The sequence below is a fragment of the Melozone crissalis genome, unplaced genomic scaffold, assembly GCF_028551555.1.
Source record: "Melozone crissalis strain CALT ecotype California unplaced genomic scaffold, PUWL_Pcris_2 ptg000006l_1, whole genome shotgun sequence".
NCBI lineage: Eukaryota > Metazoa > Chordata > Aves > Passeriformes > Passerellidae > Melozone > Melozone crissalis.
The window spans coordinates 20,518,705-20,540,683 of NW_026535784.1; the positions used below are offsets into that span (position 1 = coordinate 20,518,705).

Genomic DNA, 21,979 nt, shown 5'->3' on the forward strand with positions numbered 1-21,979 from the left:
TGACTACTTGCAAAAATAACTTTTGTTGCAATCTATTTCCTATTACACATGGCACAACAGCACAAGTAGCAACAGAAAATGAAAACATTTAACAGAGCTCCTTAGAAGGTGACTACAGTGAAACGGGAGTACAAATAGCCCTCATATGCACTGTTACAAAGTGAGGTTAACTGAAGTAGGCTTCAGCAAGACTCTGGAGATGTTAGCCTCCAGCAGAGGGGACAGGGCATGTAACTTCCAAGGAAAGTTCAGGTAATGCTGAACATTTCATCGTGGCCAAATTCATTTAAATATGTATTCATTCCACCATATAGATATATACATATATATTTAAAGAGACAGAGAGTGTCTGTATACACACCAAAGTGTATATATCTATATAGGTACATATCTATATATACATGCCTTACCATAATGCCATATTCATGTGAACAATTCGTTTGACTTATGATGCATTGACAGTAAATTATAGGCTACAAATTAGTTGGTTCCAAACAATAGTTAACATTCAGTTTATTTACACACACATGCAGTATGATATCTCCTGTTATGAACAAAAGGTTAGATCACTGTATGTACAGACAACAGACAGAAACACGAGCCCCTCCTAAACACATTCGAGAATTTCTTTCATTTACAACTCCCTGTATAATTGTGTGTTTAAGTGAAGGAAGGACAAATTTTTGCTTAAACATTTCAAGACAAAAACCCCCCACTTTATATAAATAAATGCATTCAATTTATATATTTACAGTACATACAGCATATAAATAATTTTAAAATTAATCCAAAACATGGTACTATGGTTCACTCACAGCCAGTTGTGGTGAATCTTGGACTTATTTTTCATTAGCAACATGAAGACTAAGCATGGGAGATCTCTGGTAAACCAACTTTACAATGACTCCAGGCATATCATGGCTCATGAAGCACAGCTTTTAGAGTGTTATGCTAAACTGAGCTGGCAACAACTTACTATGTGCAAATGAAAGAGGTGCATTTTGTCTTCTTGATAAACACCCACCAACCAAGAAAAAGAACGTTTCTGGAGAATCTCTGGAAACATTTCAGTGTCAGTAAAAAGCCATTTATAGATACCTTCCATTTTTAAGCAGGCAAATCACTACTAATGCTACTACCCATGTAAAGAGAAACCCAGAAACGTGGACTGTATGTACATGAATCCAACCTATTAAATACAAATGAGGTTCCTGGCCTCTAGCCACATTTTCTACCTCCATAAAGAGCTAAACTTTACAGCTATGCTGACTTTTCAGAGAAAATACAGAGATTGCTAATATTGCTGAAGATACTGTGCTCATTTCCCGACATCATGGAAAATTCTCCTTGTTCTGGAGTGCATCAGATATTACAGGTTCCCCACATTGTTTATTTAGCAGCACCCAACAGCTTACAGGATCAAGTTATTAAAAAGAAATTATGAAGGCACATATCTCTGGGAAGTGCCTTATTTTCTCTGCTTGTGCTGCTGTTGCCATTTTTCAAAAAGCATCTTCACTCTCTGCAATGTCAATGATTGCATGAAGCAACTCTTCAAAAGTTGGGCGTTCCTCTGGTTTCTAAAAATAAAAAGCATGCTGTGATCAGAAATCAATAAAGTTGTGTTGATTTTGATAAATTACTGGACATATCATCATTCTTTGGTGAGGAATTTAGCATTTCATTAAGTATTAAATGTAAAAATATTTCCTTGTCTGGATTTTGGGATGTATCACTTAATCTCAGTAAGCCACACTTTTCTTTATGTTTTGAAAAGGCATAAATAGGTGTAGCTGGGCTACACTCTTTATATAATTAAATAATTTGCATAGTTTTACACCTTTTTATTTTTCTTCCCCATTCCCACCCTCCCCAATGAACTGCTCCAGTCTTTCTTTCTGCAAGTTGTTCATGCTCCTAAGAATTTTGGGTGTCATTCTCTGATGCCTCTTTTATATCAGCTGTATTTTCTGACCTCTGAAATAAGAAATGATTTAATTTTGTTACTAAATGCCTTCACATACTTAATCTGACAGTTCATTTATTTAATAGAAATTTCTTCAATGTTTTATCTTATCAGAGCTCTAGTTCAGTTGCACATGAATAGCTGAGAGACCTGGATGCACTCAGAACGCTGCTCTAGAGAACATAACTGCCGTTTCTAGATCAACCTTTATTTCAATTCAAAGACCAAACAAAATTTAAATATATGTACATGAATACATACCTCCTGCCAGCACATCATCATCATTTCATACATCTGCTTACAGGCCAGCTTGGGCCGATACAAGCGATGTCCTTGGCTAACCATTGTTACCACTTCATAGTTGGAGCTTTTTTCAAAAGGCATTTTTCCTTCTGTATATACTTCCCACATTAAAACACCTGCAGGGAAAAAAAAGAAGAAGTAACTCCTTAAACATATGTGTTCATTAAACTTATGTGTTTATTTTGAGCCCTGGACTCAGGCTTTCTGAAAGATAAATAGTTTGAGATCCATATTCTAGACACTTTTCACATGTGTCATCACTGAAAATCTGTTATTCTAGTAGCATGGGTTTTAATGAATAACAGAACTAAATGTGTCTCTGGAACTTTATCACAAATAAAACCATGGCAAATGATTTCTCTGAGCTTCTTCTCAGATGTCTGAATCCTTCCCAATAACCAGAGCTTAACTGCTACTGATAAAATATAAAAAATAAACTTTCTTTCCATGATGAATATCTTACCAAATGACCAGACATCTGACTTGCTGCTGAATCGGCTGTAATTAAAGACTTCTGGGGGACACCATTTGACAGGAAATTTAGCCCCTGAAGAACTTGTGTATTGGTCATCAAGGACATACCTTAAAAAAACACACACACACACAAAAAAAAAAAAAAAAAAAAAAAAAAAAAAAAAAAAGAAAAAAAGAGAGAGACATGATAGCCTTCTGATATCCTTCTGTCAGTCTCCAAACCTGCAAATTTTAATTTAGCTTTGGATTGGAGTACTAGAAGCTCATATTGCCACCTAATGGCCATGGGCGTTAGCATCATAAGATAAAAATAGCTTCCCTGGGGCAGTACTACTGCTTCAGCCACAACTGTTCTTTTTTCATATTACCCCAGAGTCCTCTCTTGTGATTTATTAGCTATACAACACAGGTCTAGGCCACCTGCAAGTTAAACATCTCTATTATGAGAGGAAATGAGGGAAAAGCAGAAATTTCATGTTCTGTTTTTCAGCAGCCAGTTTGAGTTCAGCTGTCAGGGGACATAGAAACTTAGCAGCACAGAGATGTGGCAAAAGTCAAACCACGGTGCTTTAACACCTTTCTTGGAAGAGCCGTTCCCACCACTGCCTCACCAACACATCACCCACGCAGGTGCTAACAAGGGCAGGAAATTAACCCCCCTCCAGATCTCAGCATCTCCCAGCCCTTCAGCCAGCACAACTCTGAAACATCGATCCCAAGAGAATCCCAAACTCACTGAACAGCCTCTTACTAACATCTATTTAACAAAATACAGTTTAACTATTATCTCTGCAGGAGCTCTGCTCTCTGAAACACAAACTCTGTCTTTTTTAAAATGAGTGAGGAAATCAACAGAGAACCAGCAAGTATTAAAGACACCAGAAAAGAAAAAAGCAAAACAAACCCCAAAAAACCAAAAAGAAGAGGCCAAAAAAGATCATCTTTGTATGCAATTTTGCTTGGTCTGTGTTGCCTTTGGGCCAAGTACAAGGCTTAGGTGAATTTTCCCAAATCTCCATAAATGCATTTGCACACTCACACATACCTCGTCATTCCAAAATCCGAGACTTTGACCACTCCTGAGTCACTCACCAAGCAGTTCCTGGCAGCCTGCAATGGGAATGGTTAGAGCTGGATGAAAACTTGGAGTCTCTTGCAGACAAATTACAGCAATCTACTCATGTCATTGTATTCATTGCTTAGCAAGTTTACCACGTTCAGTGGTGTACTCTCATTATAAAAAGTACATGTGCATCTCCTCTTGATAGCACCATTTTCACAACTACACTACTGTGTAAAAGATAACCAGGAAAAAATTATCATCTCAAGGGATTAATGTGTGGTGAAAATGGCACCAATATAGAAAGGAGATAGGCTGTTATATCAGCACAAATCGCTACTATTTATAAATATTTCAGAGAGATTTTATTCCATTTTCTTAGGAGAGAAAAATCTCTCATGATTTTTTGTACAGAGCAGTTTTAGAGACTTGACTAGACCATAAAGAGCCAACTTCATCCACTCAATTTTCTGCAAGAACAGAAGCAGTTGTAAACAAACAGACCATGTCAAAAAGGAATAGGTACATTCAAAAATAAAAATTTCAAAGAGGACTGTATTGCCTAATGGGATGTTACCAGATCTCTGTGGATAAAGCTGTTCCTCTCCAGGTACTCCATTCCCTCACACACATCCTGGCACATAGTAAGCAGAGTGTCTTTACTCAAAACTCCCCGTTTTTGTCTCAGGTAATTGAGAAGGCAGCCATGCTCCATGAACTCTGTCACGATGTAGATGGGCCTCTGCTGTGTGCACACACCGTACAGCTGAACTAGTTTAGGATGAGTTAGCTTCCTGAAAAGATTGAGATCATGTCGTTATTACTTCCTCCACGCAGTGCTACTCCTCCAGCACACAAAACTGCAGAAATACCACCTCCCCCAGAGTTTATTTATAATCAGTATACAGCATCAGAGGCCTAGGACTGGAAATCAAAGTGCCAAGCGCACAACTCACATCATTACTTTAGCTTCTTCAATGAAGTCCTCCTCATACATGGCACCTTCCCGAATTGCCTTGATGGCCACCTTGTACTGCGCCCTCCACTTCCCGAGGCGCACCACGCCGAACAGGCCGCTCCCCAGCTCCCTCATGAAGGTCAGCTCTGAGGGGTTGATCTCCCACTTCTCTGTAAAAAAAGTTAAAAAACAGCTAAGGAACCTCCTGAGCTGGCAGAGGATAAGGAAGAGGAAATAGAAACTGGACTAGTAGCAAATTAAGTAATTTAGGTAGAAGATGTCTGAGAATTAACTTGAAAACTGAACACTTCTGTACTTCACAAAACAAACTTTCAGGTGGACGTGACCTTTAAGCAGCTCCTGACTAACACAGAAGTCAAAATTCAAACTTTCCTGAGGCCAGTAATTACATACTGATACTATCAGATTTGACTTCAACAAAATGCCACCACAAAGTTGTGCCAATGTAAAGAAGTTGCTCACATCACCACACTTGAAAAATGGCTATTTTAAATTTATATTATAAAACAGTAACCCCTCAACAAGGATCAAAGGGTCAAGTTTGAGTCAGAAGTCTGGAGACTTACAAAGGAACCAAAAGCACAGCTCTCTAATTGGGCAAAGCTCAAGATATCCATGGCAGAAAGCAGGGAGGAAAAGACCAAATTCTCCTGGAGCACCAGTGGCACGTGGCGCCTCTGCACGCTGATACTCTGTGCAAGGGTCTTGAAAGTACAGCTTGGACCAGTGTAAGTTCATATTGCCAATCACAGCACAGAATCAGATCTTTTCAAAACTTTTAGAAAGTACTGTAGCATCTCAGCATAGCTAAAATCATTAGAATAAGCGTAGATGAACATAACAGGCAATCACCATAGCTGAATCCTGCTGTTGTGGGTGCTGTCGTCCTCTTTGGGGTCACTGGGTAGCGCAGCCTGGTAACGAGACCTGAGGTTCAATGACAATTCAAGAGACACAGTTTACTTCTGAAACAGCACCAGGCAGCAACTCAGCCTCTTGTTCACTGCAGACTACAATTAAGAATATGTAGAAAAATCAGTTATAATAAATTAAAAGTGGGCATGAGGAAATGCTGAGCCGTCTGAGTTTGATGCAAAGATCTGGAAATTATAGCTCTTGAGTGAGATTAATGCACAGACAAGACTTGGAAAAAAGAAGTATTAGTATCTGTGCCTTGAACTCAATTCCTATCCTCTCCCCATTCCATCATACAGAGGGCAGAGATCAGCATCAGCCATCAGCTATGGATCTGGAGTAGGGATTTTCTGAACAACACATTATTGTTCTCCTCAACCGTTTGCTGTATGGGAAGGTTAGATTATTTCAAGTGGCAGTGAGCAGCAGGTAAAAAGGTAGGGTCTGGAGAGTTTTCTGGGGAAGTACCATCCCTATTCATCTACTGTGGGTTACAGGCAGCTGATAGAAGCACTATGTGGAGCTAAGGGGAAAAGTTTTCCTGACTTGATACAACTATTCTTCTGTTACTCTGGGGAAGGAACATTTTATACATCGTATGTACACACATATATATACATACACACATGCACAAAACCTTTCAAATTACTGTCATTATTGAAATAATGTGAAACTACAGTGTTTCATGGCTTCCCTGAAAAGGAAGGATCCACAAACCCCCCCAAAATTTCATTCAAACAATAAAATGTCTCAATCTCCTTTTCAAATCAACCTTAAGTGATAGAAAGAATCCAATCCATCTACCTGCTGCATTATGGCTGTGATATTCAATTATTTCTGGAATGGAGTTAAAGAGATGTTTTTCTGCGAGGTAGTACTGTTTTGGTGATGTCATGGTTTCTTTTATATGGTAGTGTCTTATTCCTGATGAACCTTCCCTGGAAAAAAAAAAAAGCAAATAACCATTAGTAATAATATCATGTCATTTGTGGTGAATTTTTAAGAGGAGCACATTGACAAGGAAAAGTAAACTGAAAGGGCCAGCACAGGTGCAGAGCACCTCATGCTCTGGGAATGGCTTGAATATCAAATATCCAAAGAACTGGCGACTCGCCTTCATCTCAGTGCTCAAACCAAGTTGAAGATTAACCCAGAAAAGGTTAATTTTCAGCCCAGTGAGCTCCCCAGACCAGCTCACACATGCAGACTGGCAGGAGAGAAGAGACCAAATGGGGTGGGAGAGCAAATCCTCCTGCTGTGGGTTGGGGTTAAGGTGTATGCTGGATTAAACCAATTGGGAGCTAACCATGGAGTTGAGAAGTTCATTTTAGTCACCCCTCTTTTTTATCAGCAGCCCATTTCTTTATTGAGCCTTGTCCTGGCTTTCCCCCAGCCAATGAATTTGGATACAGATACAAATGGATTCAGATGAGACAAGGTGTGCAGAGAAAACACAGAAACTCACCCTCCAAATTTTGTGTAAAGGGAAACAGTATACAGGCCAGGCTGACTGGAGTCTCTCACCACAAAACCACCTTCTTTATCCTAAAACACAAGCACATTGACAGTTCTGAGCAACTGGTTTTAAGCAACATGAATCTTTCACTTGGTTCCAGACATGCATTTGCCAAAATAAGCTTCTGCTTTAACTAAAGAAGCTACTTAAAGTGAATTTCACAGTTGATACTACCAGGCTGATGTGCTCACCTCATTTCTGAGGAGCTGCTCTGCCTTGCTTCTGTTCAGGTTTCGGCTGTACCACCTGCAACACAACATCAGTAAATAAAACTTCCTCAAGGTGCATGATTTGCCTAAAATGCTGTAAGCAAAGTGTTATGAAGCTAGAGATTAAATAATTTTATGATAAATGAAAATCAAGAATTGAACCTTTGATAACATGCAAAAATAAGTCTCTACCACACAGTGCAGTTGTCCCATAAAAAAGCCCTGAAATAAATCCATCCCACAAAAGCCCAGGGAACTGATGTAAGTTTTTGGAAACAACACTTGTCCAACACACCCAGGCTGATGGCAGCAGTTGCTGAGAAGAGCAGCCCAAGGGGAAGGCTGGCAGCTCTGGGAAGCAGCTGCCTGCACACCAGTCAAACCACCCGTGGAGCTGCTGCCACACTGCTCTGCCATTCAGTACCCCACACCTCTGGGCTCCCAGGGAGGACCCACCTAGCAAAGGTGAAACTCTGAATTAAGTGCCATGGCTGCACATCTCTGAGCTGCATGGGCAGGTTAAAGCAGCTACAGAAGCACCAGCATGTCAGCCAGTCACAGAGAACAACAAAAAAAGGAAAACCAGGCAGTTTTCAAATGGAGGGGTGCAGTTGTTTTGAGCTGTGCTGTTATTTCAGGAACCAAGCAGGGAAGTGGCACAGCAGCCTTTAATCAGATTGTGCCTGCTCAGGAGACAGTGGTTTCTTGCAGTTGGTAGACGACCTGGAGTAATGCTCCCTGGGCTGCACAGTGACTCAGAATTTTGGCCCCAAGGTGGTAAAAGCACAAAGTGGCTGGACCAGATAAGGCAGTTCCTTCCTTCCCTTTCTGCCAGCCCTGCAGGCCAGCCCACAGCTGAACAGAGCTCTTAGCAAGAGCTTTTAAGATGAGAAAGCAACAAAGAATTCCCTCTAGTCAAGCTAAGGGCAAAATCCCAGATGAAATTCTGTCTTCTGTCAAAACATGGCAAGTAGGAGCCATATATAGCTGAGAGTAAAGTTTTGGAGCTACTAACATAGCTTTGAACATTGGTTTTATTTATTATTTTCTGACAGTTCCATTTTATCTAAAAGTCATTAAGTATGTCCTAAATTCTCAGACATAACAGTTTATCCTACAATGATGTTTGAGCATCAAGAACAGGTTTGGAGACTATCATGTTAAATTTTACCCTGATGTTCTTAAATAAGTGCTCCCTAATTAAACATCAACTGGAAAAAGTATTAAAAAAAAAAAAAGCTAGACATTTATGGCTGTTAAGTTACACTGAAATGCATTGAACTACATATTTTCTTGAAAACTAGAGCTTCCAAAATATCCAATCTTTTATGTTTATTTGGAGTGACTTTCACTGTTTTCTCCTCTAGTGTTTACTGCTACAAACTTTGGACAGACATGTCACTTTACTATTAAAACAGCATTTAGCACACTTAAAATGGGTAAATTTCCTTCAAAGTTTCCCTTTGCCTACCAGAGGATTAAGAGGGGAATTTTGCTTTAACCATGACAGCCTAAATACCACAGGCTGATGGCTGTCTTGCTGACTTGATTTTACATTATAAATCCTAACAAAACCAATGAGGAGAATCTGAAGAAATATGTGCCTATTTCAGTTGCTTAAGTTTAACTTCTAGCTGAGCAGTTGCTTTCAAAATGTTAAAAATACATTGTCATTCTTGAAGCATCGGTTTCATTTTATGGAATTCCAACTTACTCATATTGATCAAGGTTGTTGGACTTCTTTCCTGTTACATAGTTGCTTGGAATATATCCTTGTTTTCTAAAAAAATGTAGAATATATCATCTGAGTGAAAACATGTAAAATTGCATGCCTAGAAGACAGTTGTTTCATTCTGCTAATTATGAGAGGTCTCTCAATGTAATTTATTAATTACTGACCCACCCACCCTACTACTTATTATTCAGAAACTAATTTTCCACATCAGCATTTCCACATTAACTTTCAGCATCCCTAGAAAAGTGTCATGGGCAGCAAAAGTGTCCAAGAAAACAGCAGAAGGGATGAAGGAAAGTGAGAAACTATCTGCTGCTCTGTCACTCTTCTGCACTCAGAAGTCCCAGTCAGTCAGGGGAAATATGTGTGGAGCCTGGCACAGTCTGATAACTCACAATTACCCATAACATATGGCAACAGGAACCTGATAAATATTGAAATATGAAAACTTTCATCTTTGAAACCACAGGGAAAATTCTAATACAGGGAATGTAAAGTAGTAGTCATTACAGCATCTCACTGCAATTCTCTCTCAACTTATTCAAAGATTGTCCCTAATGATCCAGCTATTAAGTAAAAGGATGATTATTCAAGTCTGGAAGTTAGAGCCTGCTGAGCTAAATGTTAACCATATTGCACCCTAATGAGATGTTCCCCTGGGAAGAGGGAATACTTTACCAGTCTAGTGAGGTTTTAAAGGATGGCTGGTGCTTTAATTGTGGAACTATAAAGTTGGAAAGTAAACATAATTGGAAAGGCTTCCAGTTCTGGAACTGTCTTTGCACTCGGGTCCCACAATCTATCTGTTGAGCACTGCCCTTTTAAAAATTGGTTTCTGCATGAGAATGCATGGATGAGATTTCAGAGCCTGGGCCTAATGTAGAGTCTAACACAGTTATTTCTTGATACATAGTCAATATGAACTTCTACAACATGAAAACAGACTTTTGAACTTCATAACAAAAAATAAGGAACTCATTTTTACCCATATTTGTCTCTTGCTTTCCACCAATGAATGTCATTCTTCTCAATCACTGTGTATTCTTCACCTTTCTCTAATCTTAAATCATGGTGTTCTGTAGGTTCAAAGTCATACATTGCTACTACTATCTCCTCCTCTTCATTCCCATTTTCTTCAACTGGAGGAACAGGTGGAGGAGGCCTTCTCTGAAAACAACACAACATTATTAAATTATCATTACCATTATAAATTTTCATTATCATCCCATGCTGCTCCACCTTCCCGCCCCATTCACCCTCACCATCCCACCTGTGCATCCTGGAGGCAAAAGCTGGGCTAGGCCTGGGGGGCAGCTGGGGCAGGGGAGGCAAACATGCAGGTGCCATCCATGGGGCTGGTTTGTGCTGCAGCCCTGCAGCTGCCAGTACACAGCAAAGCTGGCTGGCGTTTGCTTTTTGCCCACATCTTCCACCAGCAGTACAGACACAGCTAACAGATGCAGCTAAATTTCAGTGGGATTTTTTTCACCCTGAGATAGAGCATGATGCCAATTGATGCATCCAGAAATAGACCTTTGCTCCAGGATACAGCAAGTATTTTGAGAAATGTAAGCACTGTTTCAAAAAGCAGTAATTATCTGTTCAATGTTTTAAAGATTCTACCTACCGCACTTTTTTCTGGCATTGAAGAAGACAATCTCATTACATCTAGAAACAAAGCACAGGAGAGGATTTATGCCTATTCATTTAGCTAAAAATCTCAAAATTAAATAAAAGGTTTAAATTTCAGATTAGGCTTGAATAAGCCTTCAGTATGGCTTAGAAATTCAGAAAGCAAAGACAACTCCAATTAAGCTATAGGAAAAGTGATTAAATATTCTTGCAAAAACATCCCAAATCAGCCAGCAGGTTACATCGACCACAGATTTGGCAACATCTATGGCACACCAGAGCATGCCACAGAGAGCTCTGAACCAGCCCTCAGATGCAAAAAATTATGAGAAATAAAAAAGGGATAGAGATGAAAAAGAAGCTGCGTTCTTTTCAGCATGATGATCTAAAAGTCTGTTGGTATTAACATCTGCCCTTTTAAAAAACATAAGCCCCTGAACCCTGCCTCGCTAAACAATGTGTAACAGTTGTAGGTATTTTCTTATTACATGTCTCAGATCCAATTTTTTTTTCCCCCCTGCAATGCTTTTTTCATGCATTTAAAACGTTGAGCTATAGTCATGCTTTTCACTTTGCTGAATCAGATCAGCCATGAGCCCCTGTTTGTACTGCAAGTCTTCTAATGCTACTAAATGCCCAGGTCCCCCTGACTGCCTGTGCAGACATAAGAAATCATTGGGTGCCACAGATTTAACTGGGAGATAAGCAATGGCTCAATGTCTTTCCCTACAACAGAATTTTCTTTAAATCAAGGACTGGATAATTACTAGCTCCTTTGTTGGACAATATTGCAGTGCCACAACAATGCACACTACAGCATCCACTGCCGAATCAGCAGAACCTGCAGTCTGGAGCCTGGAAAAAGTCACAGCTCATCCAGGCTTAGCACAGGGGCATTTACAAACCTCTGAGTGTCTGATATCCAGTGTCTGTAAATATATTAAATCTTGTATCATTTTTAGCTTGGTGTAGGAACACTGAATGCAATGCAGTTATTATTCCTTCATATGGCTATGCAGAGGTTTCAATAAATAACTGAAGAGCTGGCAAGATTTGCAGCTGAATCTTTTTACCATAAGGTTTTATCCTCAGTCTAAGGTAAACCCTTGGTCAAATAAGTTTCAAATGGGAGAAAAAAACCAAATGAAATTCAGCAACTCCAATAACTTCTTTCAGATTTATCTAAACTTTTTTTTCTTTCCAAGGATATTTTTCTGGCTTTTCTATTTTTTACAGAATGCTTGGTAATTATTTTTGTCTTACTTTAGGTACAGTACCAGCAATTGACTCTGCTCTACAAATTTGCCTAATACCCAGGGCATTCAGGTGTGACAACAGGATCATATAAAAATACAGAAAAATATACCAGAAGAACTTCATAAGAAAATGTATGTACTTACTGTTTTCAAAAAGACTATATTTTTCACAGCCAGGTGCTAATTTTTCTGTCTGCCTACAGCACTGATAAATTCCCTCTGTCCAGAATTTAGGATGATATTTTACCATTATATTGCTGTTGTTCTTTATTTCTACAAGAAGAAAAAGAGCATATATTGAAATATACAACAAAAGAAGTCTGCAAGAGGGTAATTTTTAATACATATTACAATATCTTTAACATGAGGCATAATCTTTGCTTGCCCTTACTTTGGCATGGCATCTCTTCTTGCAAGTTTACATGGAGGTGATAAAACAATCACAGAGGATATGTTTAAGGTAGTAACTTAATTCCAGAAGGGTATGCCATACTCCCCCCTACACCAGCCATCCTAGCAGGGGTTTGGTGCATCAGTGAAAGGAGACCCTGCACCACTGGGAACAGTCAGGCAGCTGTGTAGGCTTTGGGAGCTCTGCCTCCTCCTTTACTGCTGTTGCAAGTGACTCAAATTCATCTACAAACAGTGTTCTGGAGGGAAAGGGAGCTGATATTTATCTCTATTCCGCAGCACAATTCATCATTTTGGCCTGGAAAGCTGCTTACCCCATGCTAGGGGCTTGCTGAGTTTCAGAGGTCGCTCCTTGCCCCCTGACCCCAGCTCAGAAATAATTTCTTATTACTTTACAGACCATCTGTAATTAATGTGAGCACCTGATGGTGAGAGAGGGCATTAAGAGACAAATTAAAAAAACACCTTTACTTACTGTGAAAGCAACTATCTAATCACATCTCAGCAGAGATACCTCCTATCATTTTACACCAGCTTAAGGCCACAATGTTGTCTAGCTACATCCAAACAAAACTTTCCAGTGATGCTATCAACTAGCTTGGATAAACTTTTTAACTAATTGTGCAAAAGCAGAGTCAAATTCTGATTGCAGCTGCACTTCACAAAATCAAACTAGATCAGTCTGAGCATCTGAGGCTCTCAGTACCTGTTACCACACCCTGTGTATGCAAGCAATGAGCTGGCCCAATAAAAATTAAAATTGGTAGATATGAGCAGCAGAAACTCTACCATTTCATTTTTGTAATTTGTGGTGGGCTGATGTAGCCAGCAGCTAAGCACTTATGCAGGCACTCACCCACTCCCACAACCCAATGGGATGGGGGAAGGAATAGAAAGGACAAGAGATAAAAACTTTCGGCTTGAGATAAAAACAGTTTAATACCAAAAGAGAGAAAGAAAGAGCCCAGAAGTAATGTAAAGTAAATCACTCACCATCTCCCACAAGCAGACCAGTGCCCAGCCAACCCCTGTGCAGCAGCCAATAGGGAAGGAAAAACCCTAACCCCTGACTTCCTCTATCCCAGTTTTTATTGCTGAGCTCAACTTTATTTGGAATATCCCTTTGGTCAGACCAAGCCTGTTGTCCTGGCTGTGTCACCTCCCAGCCTCTTGTCCACCCCAGGTGTGTGGGGGCAAAAGAGGAAGGAAAAGGCAAATTCTCCATGCTGTGCAAGCGCTGCTCGGCAGCAACCACAACACTGGCATGTTTTTAACATTGTTTTGGCCACAAATCCAAAACACAGCACCAAGCTAAAGTCCAACCCATGCAGACAGCTCAGGCAAAGCTATCTGCCTATGTTAGGGTTGAAGTACAAGCAGCTCCCATTACCTTCTTTCAGGTTCCTCACCCACTGATCCCGGCTTTGTGCACTCGGTGCAAAAATATAAAGTGTATTAGCATCATATACAACCTGGAGGGGAGAAAAGAAATAATCAAAGTACATTCACCTCATAATGTTAATTCATTTCTTCCTAAAGAAACAGAGTAAGACAAATAACTGTTGCATTTGGCAAAATTAGTGTATTCAGGCAAGAAATACAGAAACTGGGAAAGGTTATTAAGGTGCAATTATTCTGATACGATGTTTTCAGGAGAATTAGGAAGAATTTTGTAATGGTATATTATCTTGTCAGCATTCCTTTAAATGCTTGCTTCATGCTTTGCTTTGTTCATTCTTCACTGTGCTTTTTCTAAAAATACTTCTGTTTAATGAATGAAAGCTACTTTGCAATCAGACATTCTCCCATCTGATTCAGTATTGCTCTGGAGTGACTCTTTTGTATATCTCCACTGCTTGTATTAGCAGAAAAAGAGTATTGCTGTGGCAAAAATGGATCAGAGTCACTGCTGCCCCTCTCCAGCAGTGGAATTCCTCCTCACTCCAACCATTCCCTCTATAGTAAGGAGGGAATAGTAAGCATCCAACCCCCACATGTTTCTTTTTCCCCTCTACGCACTTTGCTTTCTGTTTTCATTTCCATTCAATTCACAATGAAACAGGAAAAAAAAACCCAACACCTTTTATTTTGATTTTCTTATTCCGATATAATTTCATGGCAATTAGATTTAATTTAATGTGAAGGAATGAAGACTGGTAAATTGGGCTGTCAGCTCTCCTGTTCCAGCACAAGAACAGGGCAAGGCAGTTTCCAGTCAAAATTCAAGCTGAGAGGGTGAGGAAAAGATAACAACCAAGTTGTTTTCTGTGGCCCAACTCCCAAGGCAAGGGACTGCAAGGGCAGCAGAGCTTGCAGGGGATGTGTTTTAACACTGATCCTGAATTACCTCCTACCAGCCCAAAAGAGACAGAGAATGGGCTCATTATTTGGAATTGAGAGTAATTTTAGATTAAATTGGTTATGTCCAAATGACTTGGTGTTGTTGAAAAGAGCACTTTAATTGATGTATTTTATATTTAGAAAACATACCTGAAAAGGATATTTATTTTGACATGGAATAATACCATCATTTTTTACAACTTCTACACATTTAATCCTTGAAATATCCACAGATCCTTTTCTGTACTTTTTCTATAAGAGAAAAGAAGGAAAGAAAACATTTGTTAAAAGATAACAAATTTATCTAATTATCTTTTTTTTTTTTCAGCAGAGGCATCTTGATTTCTTTCCCACTTATAAAAGTGATTTCACTTTATGTGACTTTAGCTGGAGAAGTTGTCTGAAAACTGAAAGTATAAAGATCTGCACTTGTGAAAATGCACTGAGTACATTAAATTTGCTTAGTGAAAAGTACCAATTCTTTATATAGAAAGTTTCCAATCAGATGTGATTTTAAGCTTAATATACTCTTCTTTACAAAAAATAACTTGAGAAAAAATAAGTGCTTCCCCCTTGGTGAGTTTATGAATAAAACTGGTATAATCTCATCTGCTTCCTTGCTCTGTTGCTGAAGTGCTCCCCCCATTTGGAGGCTTCTGCAGTGTTCCACTAAGGTTCCAGAGAAATTTGGATGCTACACAGGCAACACAAGTCCCTAATGAAACAGAAGGCAGAAGATACAGGTGTAACCCTGGACCAAAGTGGGGTCTGTATTGAAGGAATTTCTTTGAACAAGGCTAGCAGAAGCCCAGAGAAGCAAAGTCAAAAGCACAGACTAAATCTGAGATTTATTCACCTTCACTGATAATTATGAGCATTTTAAAGAAGGCACAGGTGCTCAGCAGGTGCTACACAGTGCATGTAATGACAGTGTAGCTCAACACACTGGAGAGGCAGCCCCTTGGAAGAAGAGCTGATAATGAGTGGAAGGTGTACTGGGCTTTAGTCCACACTGAAATCCACAGACAGACTGTACAGTGCCACCTCTCACTTTTGGGACAACCAATCTCTAATAGGAGAGGAAGTTTCTACTGGAATCCAGAACAAAAAAATAGCAGTAGCAGCTCATGGCTGGTACTGATTTAATACACATCAAAAAAATTGATTTGCCAAGCACATCCAGAACATCCAGTCCAGAGTACATCTTATGAAAGACTGACACTGTTCACACAATGTGGAAATAATTAGCAATTACTGAATTCTTTGAGATATGCTAATCCTTACTCAGCTCCTCTCTTGGGGATGGAAATTTTAGCCCAAATAGCAGAAGTCTGGTACAATCACAAGCAATGGAAAACACAGCCTTGCCAACAGAAGCAAAGAACAACTTCAAACACAGCAGTTATGATTCCATCACCCTAGAAACACTACAGTTAATTACCCATGAAGCTTCATCAGCACTTAAAATGCATTTAGCACTCTGAGTCTTACATAGATTAGTGCAGAGAAAACATGAATAAAGAATTCATGTACATCATAGTCAGCATCAGGAAGAATGACAAGGGATAAGTTCAGATAAAGCTGCAACTCCTATTTGTTACCAGAAAAATCAATACACACAAAAGAAAGGTAGGTTTTGTAAGGGGAATGTATGGGGGAATTAGGCACTTAAACCAAGCATAAAGAAAAAAGTAAAACATAAACATTACCGTGAGTTGTACTACAAAGATTTATCAAGTAACACTGAAAAATAATTTTGTCCTAAGTATGCAACCTTGGATTTTAAACTTAGAATCATTTTAAGTTTTTTGTTTATTTTATGTTGGTCACCTCCAAACTCAGTATATTCTATGGTATCCCCTTACTTGAATATTGACTCCCTAAAGTTCATGCAAAAGCCAAAAGTTGTTACTGAAACATACACCACTTGGCAGAACAGCCAGTACTATCTCTCCCTCTCCTTGTCACTGTGTGGCTGCTTGGCAGTTTCAGGGATGCCAGGTTAGCCAAGGCCGAACAGGAGGGTCCAAACAAGATCAGCCTTTTCATGAACCCCAGAATTCAATACCCACATAACTGTGCTGAAGACACCTCCCCAGATTCTTTCTTGCACAACAACAGGCAAAGAAGAAGAAACACCACTCCTGTAAGTTATCTACCCTGCTCTCTGTGTCCAGAGGGGTGCCCATACTGCTTGGATCCCACCCACTGGTTAACTGAGGTTGCAGGACAGACAGACAATACACATTGGAGGGGGTTTTTGTCCAGAATCACAGAAATCCCTTAGAAGAACACACTATTATTCTATCTTGAATCACCCTCCTTCTGGGCTCAGAGATTTTCATGTCAATTCTGGCATTCAGGGAGCTCACTCAGAGGACACTGACAGGAGGACAAAGGACTGGAACCCAACTAGATAACCATCTAACATTTGGGGGAAAAACATAAAGGAAATCCCCTAGTGTACAGCACATCATTCTAGTAATTGTATTTCCTAATTCCTACCTTTGTATGCTGTCTTGATTTAGGGTGGCTCAGTTTGCTTCATCACAAGATGCTGAATTAAGCTAACACAAAGCTGACCCACCTTACAAGGCAATCCACCTTATTAAATCTAATGCCAGGGAAGATTCTTCTGTTCTTGCATATTTTATAGATTTAAAACCCCCCTTGCATATCTGAAATTAAAAACAAACCTACTGCTCAAGACGTTTTCAGATTACATCAGAAGCAACAGTTATTAATGCCAAGTGTGCAGCTCTGTTTTAGCTGACCATTACTCATTACATAAACTATGGTGCACAGAAGCAGGAAAGAATGACTCAAGAAAAATGCTAAAAAGACCACTGCAATTCTCTCTCCTCCTTACCTAAATGATTTCCTTTTATAATAATAGGACATCTTGCGTACCATAACTGCGTTGCATTTATTCTCCAGGCAAATCGGTTCTATGGGCTCTACAGCCAGCTGTACAGCAGACATGAAGTGCAGAAATGCAGAATCAAAGCAGAGCTCAAGCCCTGAAGCAGCTGGGAAGTAGAGATGTGGGAATGAGCCAGCCCTGAGAAATCCAACAACAAAAGCTACAGAGAGACAAAATTAGTGCAATGGCTAATCATGCAATGTTGAAGGGTAGGAAGCAGAGGGACATTTTGAGAGATTCTTTTTTTTTAGGTGGAAGATGGCTAATAGAGTAGAAAAAAGATAGATTTATTGTAGAAGTAGCAGTATTTTACCAGAACATTCATGCATGCTCTCTGAATGGGATACAAGTATTCAGAGAGGATTGGAAGAATCACAGGTCAGTGAAACGCAGGGATCTATCAAACCTGGTCTGCTCCTTTACTAAAGATAAATATATGCCTCTAGAGGGAGGCCTATAGAAGCAAATATGGTTAGAACAGTAATAAAGGAATAAAAATACTAAATCCCAATAAGGAAAACCTAAAATAGGTAAAATATGTACTTCAAAGTGACACTAAAGGTCGGGGTTTTGGTGTGGGTTTTCTTTTTAATGTATCTTCTTTCTGAAAATAACAAAAGGGAATGACTATACAGAAACTATTATACAAAGCTTTTCAAAATGCTGTACACATTTCATATTTACCTATGTTTCAAAATATTGATTTACAGTTTTAGAAGTCCTGCTCCTTGCTCACAATGGGTATGACCAAGTCTTGTTTCCATACAATCTCAAAAGAATAAGCTATTCCTCTTTATTTTAGCATATTAAACAGTAATATGAAGAAGTCATAACACTAGACCTATGTTGTCAGATACGGAACAAATACAGGATTACACAATTCTTTAAAAAAATAATCTTAGAATACAGTAAGACAAGAAATACCCAAGTGTTAGATAAGTGTACAATCAAACAGCTGATCCTCTGTACATTTGGAACTCCTCCTCTGCTAAACACAGAAGCTTTACAGCTACAGAAGCCCATATTCTCACTATCAGATGAAAATAATTCTTCAGCGTATTTCCTCTTTGCTGATGAACATATTGCACTGTTTACCCCTGCAGAAGTATGTGTGTATGTGGGGGTGTTAAACAACACAAAGGATGTTAGATTTGGAAAAAAAAGCCTCAATGAAAACATGCATAAGTCAGCCCAGCCTGCAAGAAATATCTAGATTTTTGTCTCCCCCATGCTCTCTCTTTCTCTCTTTCCTGGAAGTACTTATTATTTCTTTCTTCCATGCCTACCCCCATATAGGAAATCCTGAGGTCATCAGCATGTGACCATGGAGCTTGGGTTCTCACAAGTGCAACACATCACAGCACCACTTTTATCTCCTTTTATGGAGTGTCTCTTCAACTTTGCAAAACCACAAAAAGCCTGGCTAAGCCAACACTGCCTACAGACAGCTGCTCTGATAGAATATGCTCCAGAGCCAAATGTATGGGTATTTTCATTTTTGGGTTCTTTGCAGGGAGGGAGGTTGGGCTTTCAGGGTTTTTTTCCTTTTCATAATATTGCCATTTATTAATAAGAAGCACTGACTGAATACTTCTGCAGTTCCCTCTTGAGGCAAGCAATTACAGATTATGTCAATATAATTCCTATAACTAGGTGCTAGGTGGCCACATTTTCTATTCCTACATTTTCCAGTGTGTTAAATACATTGAAGAATGCCCTTCTCCTTTCAATTATATTTTTAAATTATTAGGAAAAGCAAGTATCAAGTATTTTCATTTACCTTTCGAAAGTGGCTAGAATTGATAGGAAAATAAAAGGTGATTACTATTCTGATCTAGTCTGACCTGATCCAATATCTGTCTACAAAGAGGAATTTAAAGGGGAAAAAATACAGACATAATTAAGAAGAAGAAAGTTTTAAACCCTGTCTTGTAGATTAAGAAACTGAGAATCCATTACCACGGCCTGGCTGCTAAGCAGATGTCAATGACCAGCACTGGAGAGACTGAAAAGCACAAAAATAAATTCTCTGTCATAGCACTGATACAACTTCCTAACCATGACTACAGTGCAGTATCTGTAATTATTGTAATTAATTCACTCTTCTCCTGCAATGGAGAGGCAGCCATTAAAACGTGCACAACTGCAGTTATGATACATTGCTGCAACCTCATAAAAGTAAAGGACACATAATAAATCAGCCAGGTCTCCATCCATATCAGGCCTTAAATAACCTTCAACCCTTCTGCTATCAAAGTAACTGCTATACCTCTACAGGTTCTTTCAGACAAGTCTTCTCTTCTTGGTTTTCTGTGAAGTCCACACACACAGAGCTCTTAGTCTGCCCAGCCCAGCTGCAGCATTTCTGCCCTGTTTTCTCCCTCTGGCTGCTGGGTGAGTGACACCTTGCATTAAGCCCAAACTCAGCTCCATGCTGTCTGAGCCATGCAGAGAGGAGAGCCCAAGTCCACAGGCACCACAGGCCAGTGACCAGAGCCCAAAACAGGATCCAAGAGGTCCCTCAGCCAAGGCGCTTGCTGCTTTAGCTACTTTCTCAAGGTCCAAGTGATGGAGTCCACAACTACAGGCCCCAGGCCCTGCTAGGGACAGCCTGACTCTTGGCTACTTATTGCTGTGCTGTATCTGAACATTTCAGCACTCCTGCCTTTTTACTTGTCCACACTGAATTGTATTCTACAAAATAAAAAGAAAAGGCAAACAATTAAACCCACCACACACCCAATCCAAATATACCACATGGATTTCTAGACTTGTTTGTCAAAACACTTGCAGCTCCTTCAAGTTTTATTTCATCTGAGAACTCTACAAGCTTCTATTCCAACGACAGTATCAGTAGTGAAAATACTAAAATGCAGAATAGGACATCCCGTTCAAGACAGGCTCTCAATCTGGAAACAAGCCACCAATGCCTGTTCAACACAGCAGCAGCTTCCCATGTGCTCTGCAATCAGATTTACACAAGTTTATATAGGTAATTTCTAATGCTGACACATGAAAATGCCTCATTCAGCAGTGTCAAAAAACCCTTACTGGGATGAAAAAACAGGATTTCTGCTGCTCTCTGCTATCCACAAGACTTGTCACCACATAGCAGAACATAGATAAATCGGAGATTATTTTGTTTTGTTTATTTATTTTGTTGTGTTTCTTTGTTGGCTGTTGTGCAATTTCTGCATCTTCTAGGTACCTTCAACAAGCCTGGTTTTTCTTGCATTTTTCTCTAAATTATCTTCACAGATTAAAGTTTCTCAGCTTCTCTTCTGCACATTTTTTAAAAAACTAGGACTTCTCTAGCCTTCTCTAATCTATTTTCCAGTTCTTCCTTCTTAAGACCTTTAAGACTCATCCACTCCTGTCCAGTCATAAGGTAAATGTTCTCATTCCTGCCTTTTCTATATCTCAACAACTGCAATCTGTGCTCCTCAACTTCATCTACATTTCATTTGTTCCATCTCATAAAAATCAAAATTCTTGTAGAAAGATAGTTACTGCAGATTCTCATTTTATAGCTGACTTTTCTTTCAGTAGCTGTTATAGAAAACAGGGAATCATTACTACAACATAACAATTTTTTTTTTACAACTAGGTTTCTTTATGAATTGCCCTTTAGAAGTGAGCATTCCCATGATCTGTTAAGCTGCTCCCATTCACATGAATAGCTTTACATTATGTCTCCAACTTGAACACTTTTCACTCACAAGTACTTTAAGAAAGCTCTATCATTATGACCTGTGACTTGGAACTAAAAAATTCTCTGGTTTCAGAAGCATTGTAATACTGAATTGTGCTTTCATTTATATAAAATAATTAAATCACCTATGCAATGACTAAGGAAATCCCATAAATCAGGGTAATTATTTAAAAAATTATAAAGGATAAGTACTATGGGAATAAACAACAGTAGAATGAATTAATCTTCTATTTAAAAAGTACAGAAAGAAGCACAGCTTTTTGGAACTCTATAATGTTGCTGTGTTCCAAATGAAGTATTTGCACAATATTAGTGTTGCAATGAAGCTACACAATTTTACCCTGAAACCTACAGCTTCGGGGTGGGCCCCAGAGCTTCATTTTTCCTTCCTTAAAATATCACCACTGTAATTTCAGTAGCTTCTGTCTCCTCTATATTCAAATTACAAGAACCAAACATAACCCTCACAGAAGGACCTTTTTTCCTTAGGAAGAGACTTTCAAAATGAGCAACCCCCCAAAACGTTCAGGTTTGTATTCTGCTTTTTT

At 39.2% G+C, this 21,979-nt stretch overlaps 1 protein-coding gene across 1 annotated transcript in view; it reads right to left on the reverse strand.

The window, feature by feature from the left end:
- Window positions 1–528: 528 nt before the first annotated feature.
- The window catches only part of TEC (tec protein tyrosine kinase), a 28,420-nt gene continuing 6,969 nt past the window's right edge, over window positions 529–21,979 (reverse strand). The window contains exons 2-17 of the mRNA XM_054294331.1: window positions 14,947–15,048; window positions 13,847–13,928; window positions 12,190–12,318; window positions 10,785–10,825; window positions 10,143–10,324; window positions 9,137–9,202; window positions 7,405–7,459; window positions 7,163–7,242; window positions 6,502–6,635; window positions 5,635–5,709; window positions 4,760–4,931; window positions 4,381–4,597; window positions 3,789–3,853; window positions 2,733–2,851; window positions 2,228–2,385; window positions 529–1,580 (exon numbers count right to left, since the gene is read on the reverse strand). Of these exons, the coding sequence (XP_054150306.1) occupies window positions 1,503–1,580; window positions 2,228–2,385; window positions 2,733–2,851; window positions 3,789–3,853; window positions 4,381–4,597; window positions 4,760–4,931; window positions 5,635–5,709; window positions 6,502–6,635; window positions 7,163–7,242; window positions 7,405–7,459; window positions 9,137–9,202; window positions 10,143–10,324; window positions 10,785–10,825; window positions 12,190–12,318; window positions 13,847–13,928; window positions 14,947–15,048 (1,755 nt within the window). The 3' untranslated portion in view covers window positions 529–1,502. The remainder of the gene's footprint in view (window positions 1,581–2,227; window positions 2,386–2,732; window positions 2,852–3,788; window positions 3,854–4,380; window positions 4,598–4,759; window positions 4,932–5,634; window positions 5,710–6,501; window positions 6,636–7,162; window positions 7,243–7,404; window positions 7,460–9,136; window positions 9,203–10,142; window positions 10,325–10,784; window positions 10,826–12,189; window positions 12,319–13,846; window positions 13,929–14,946; window positions 15,049–21,979) is intronic.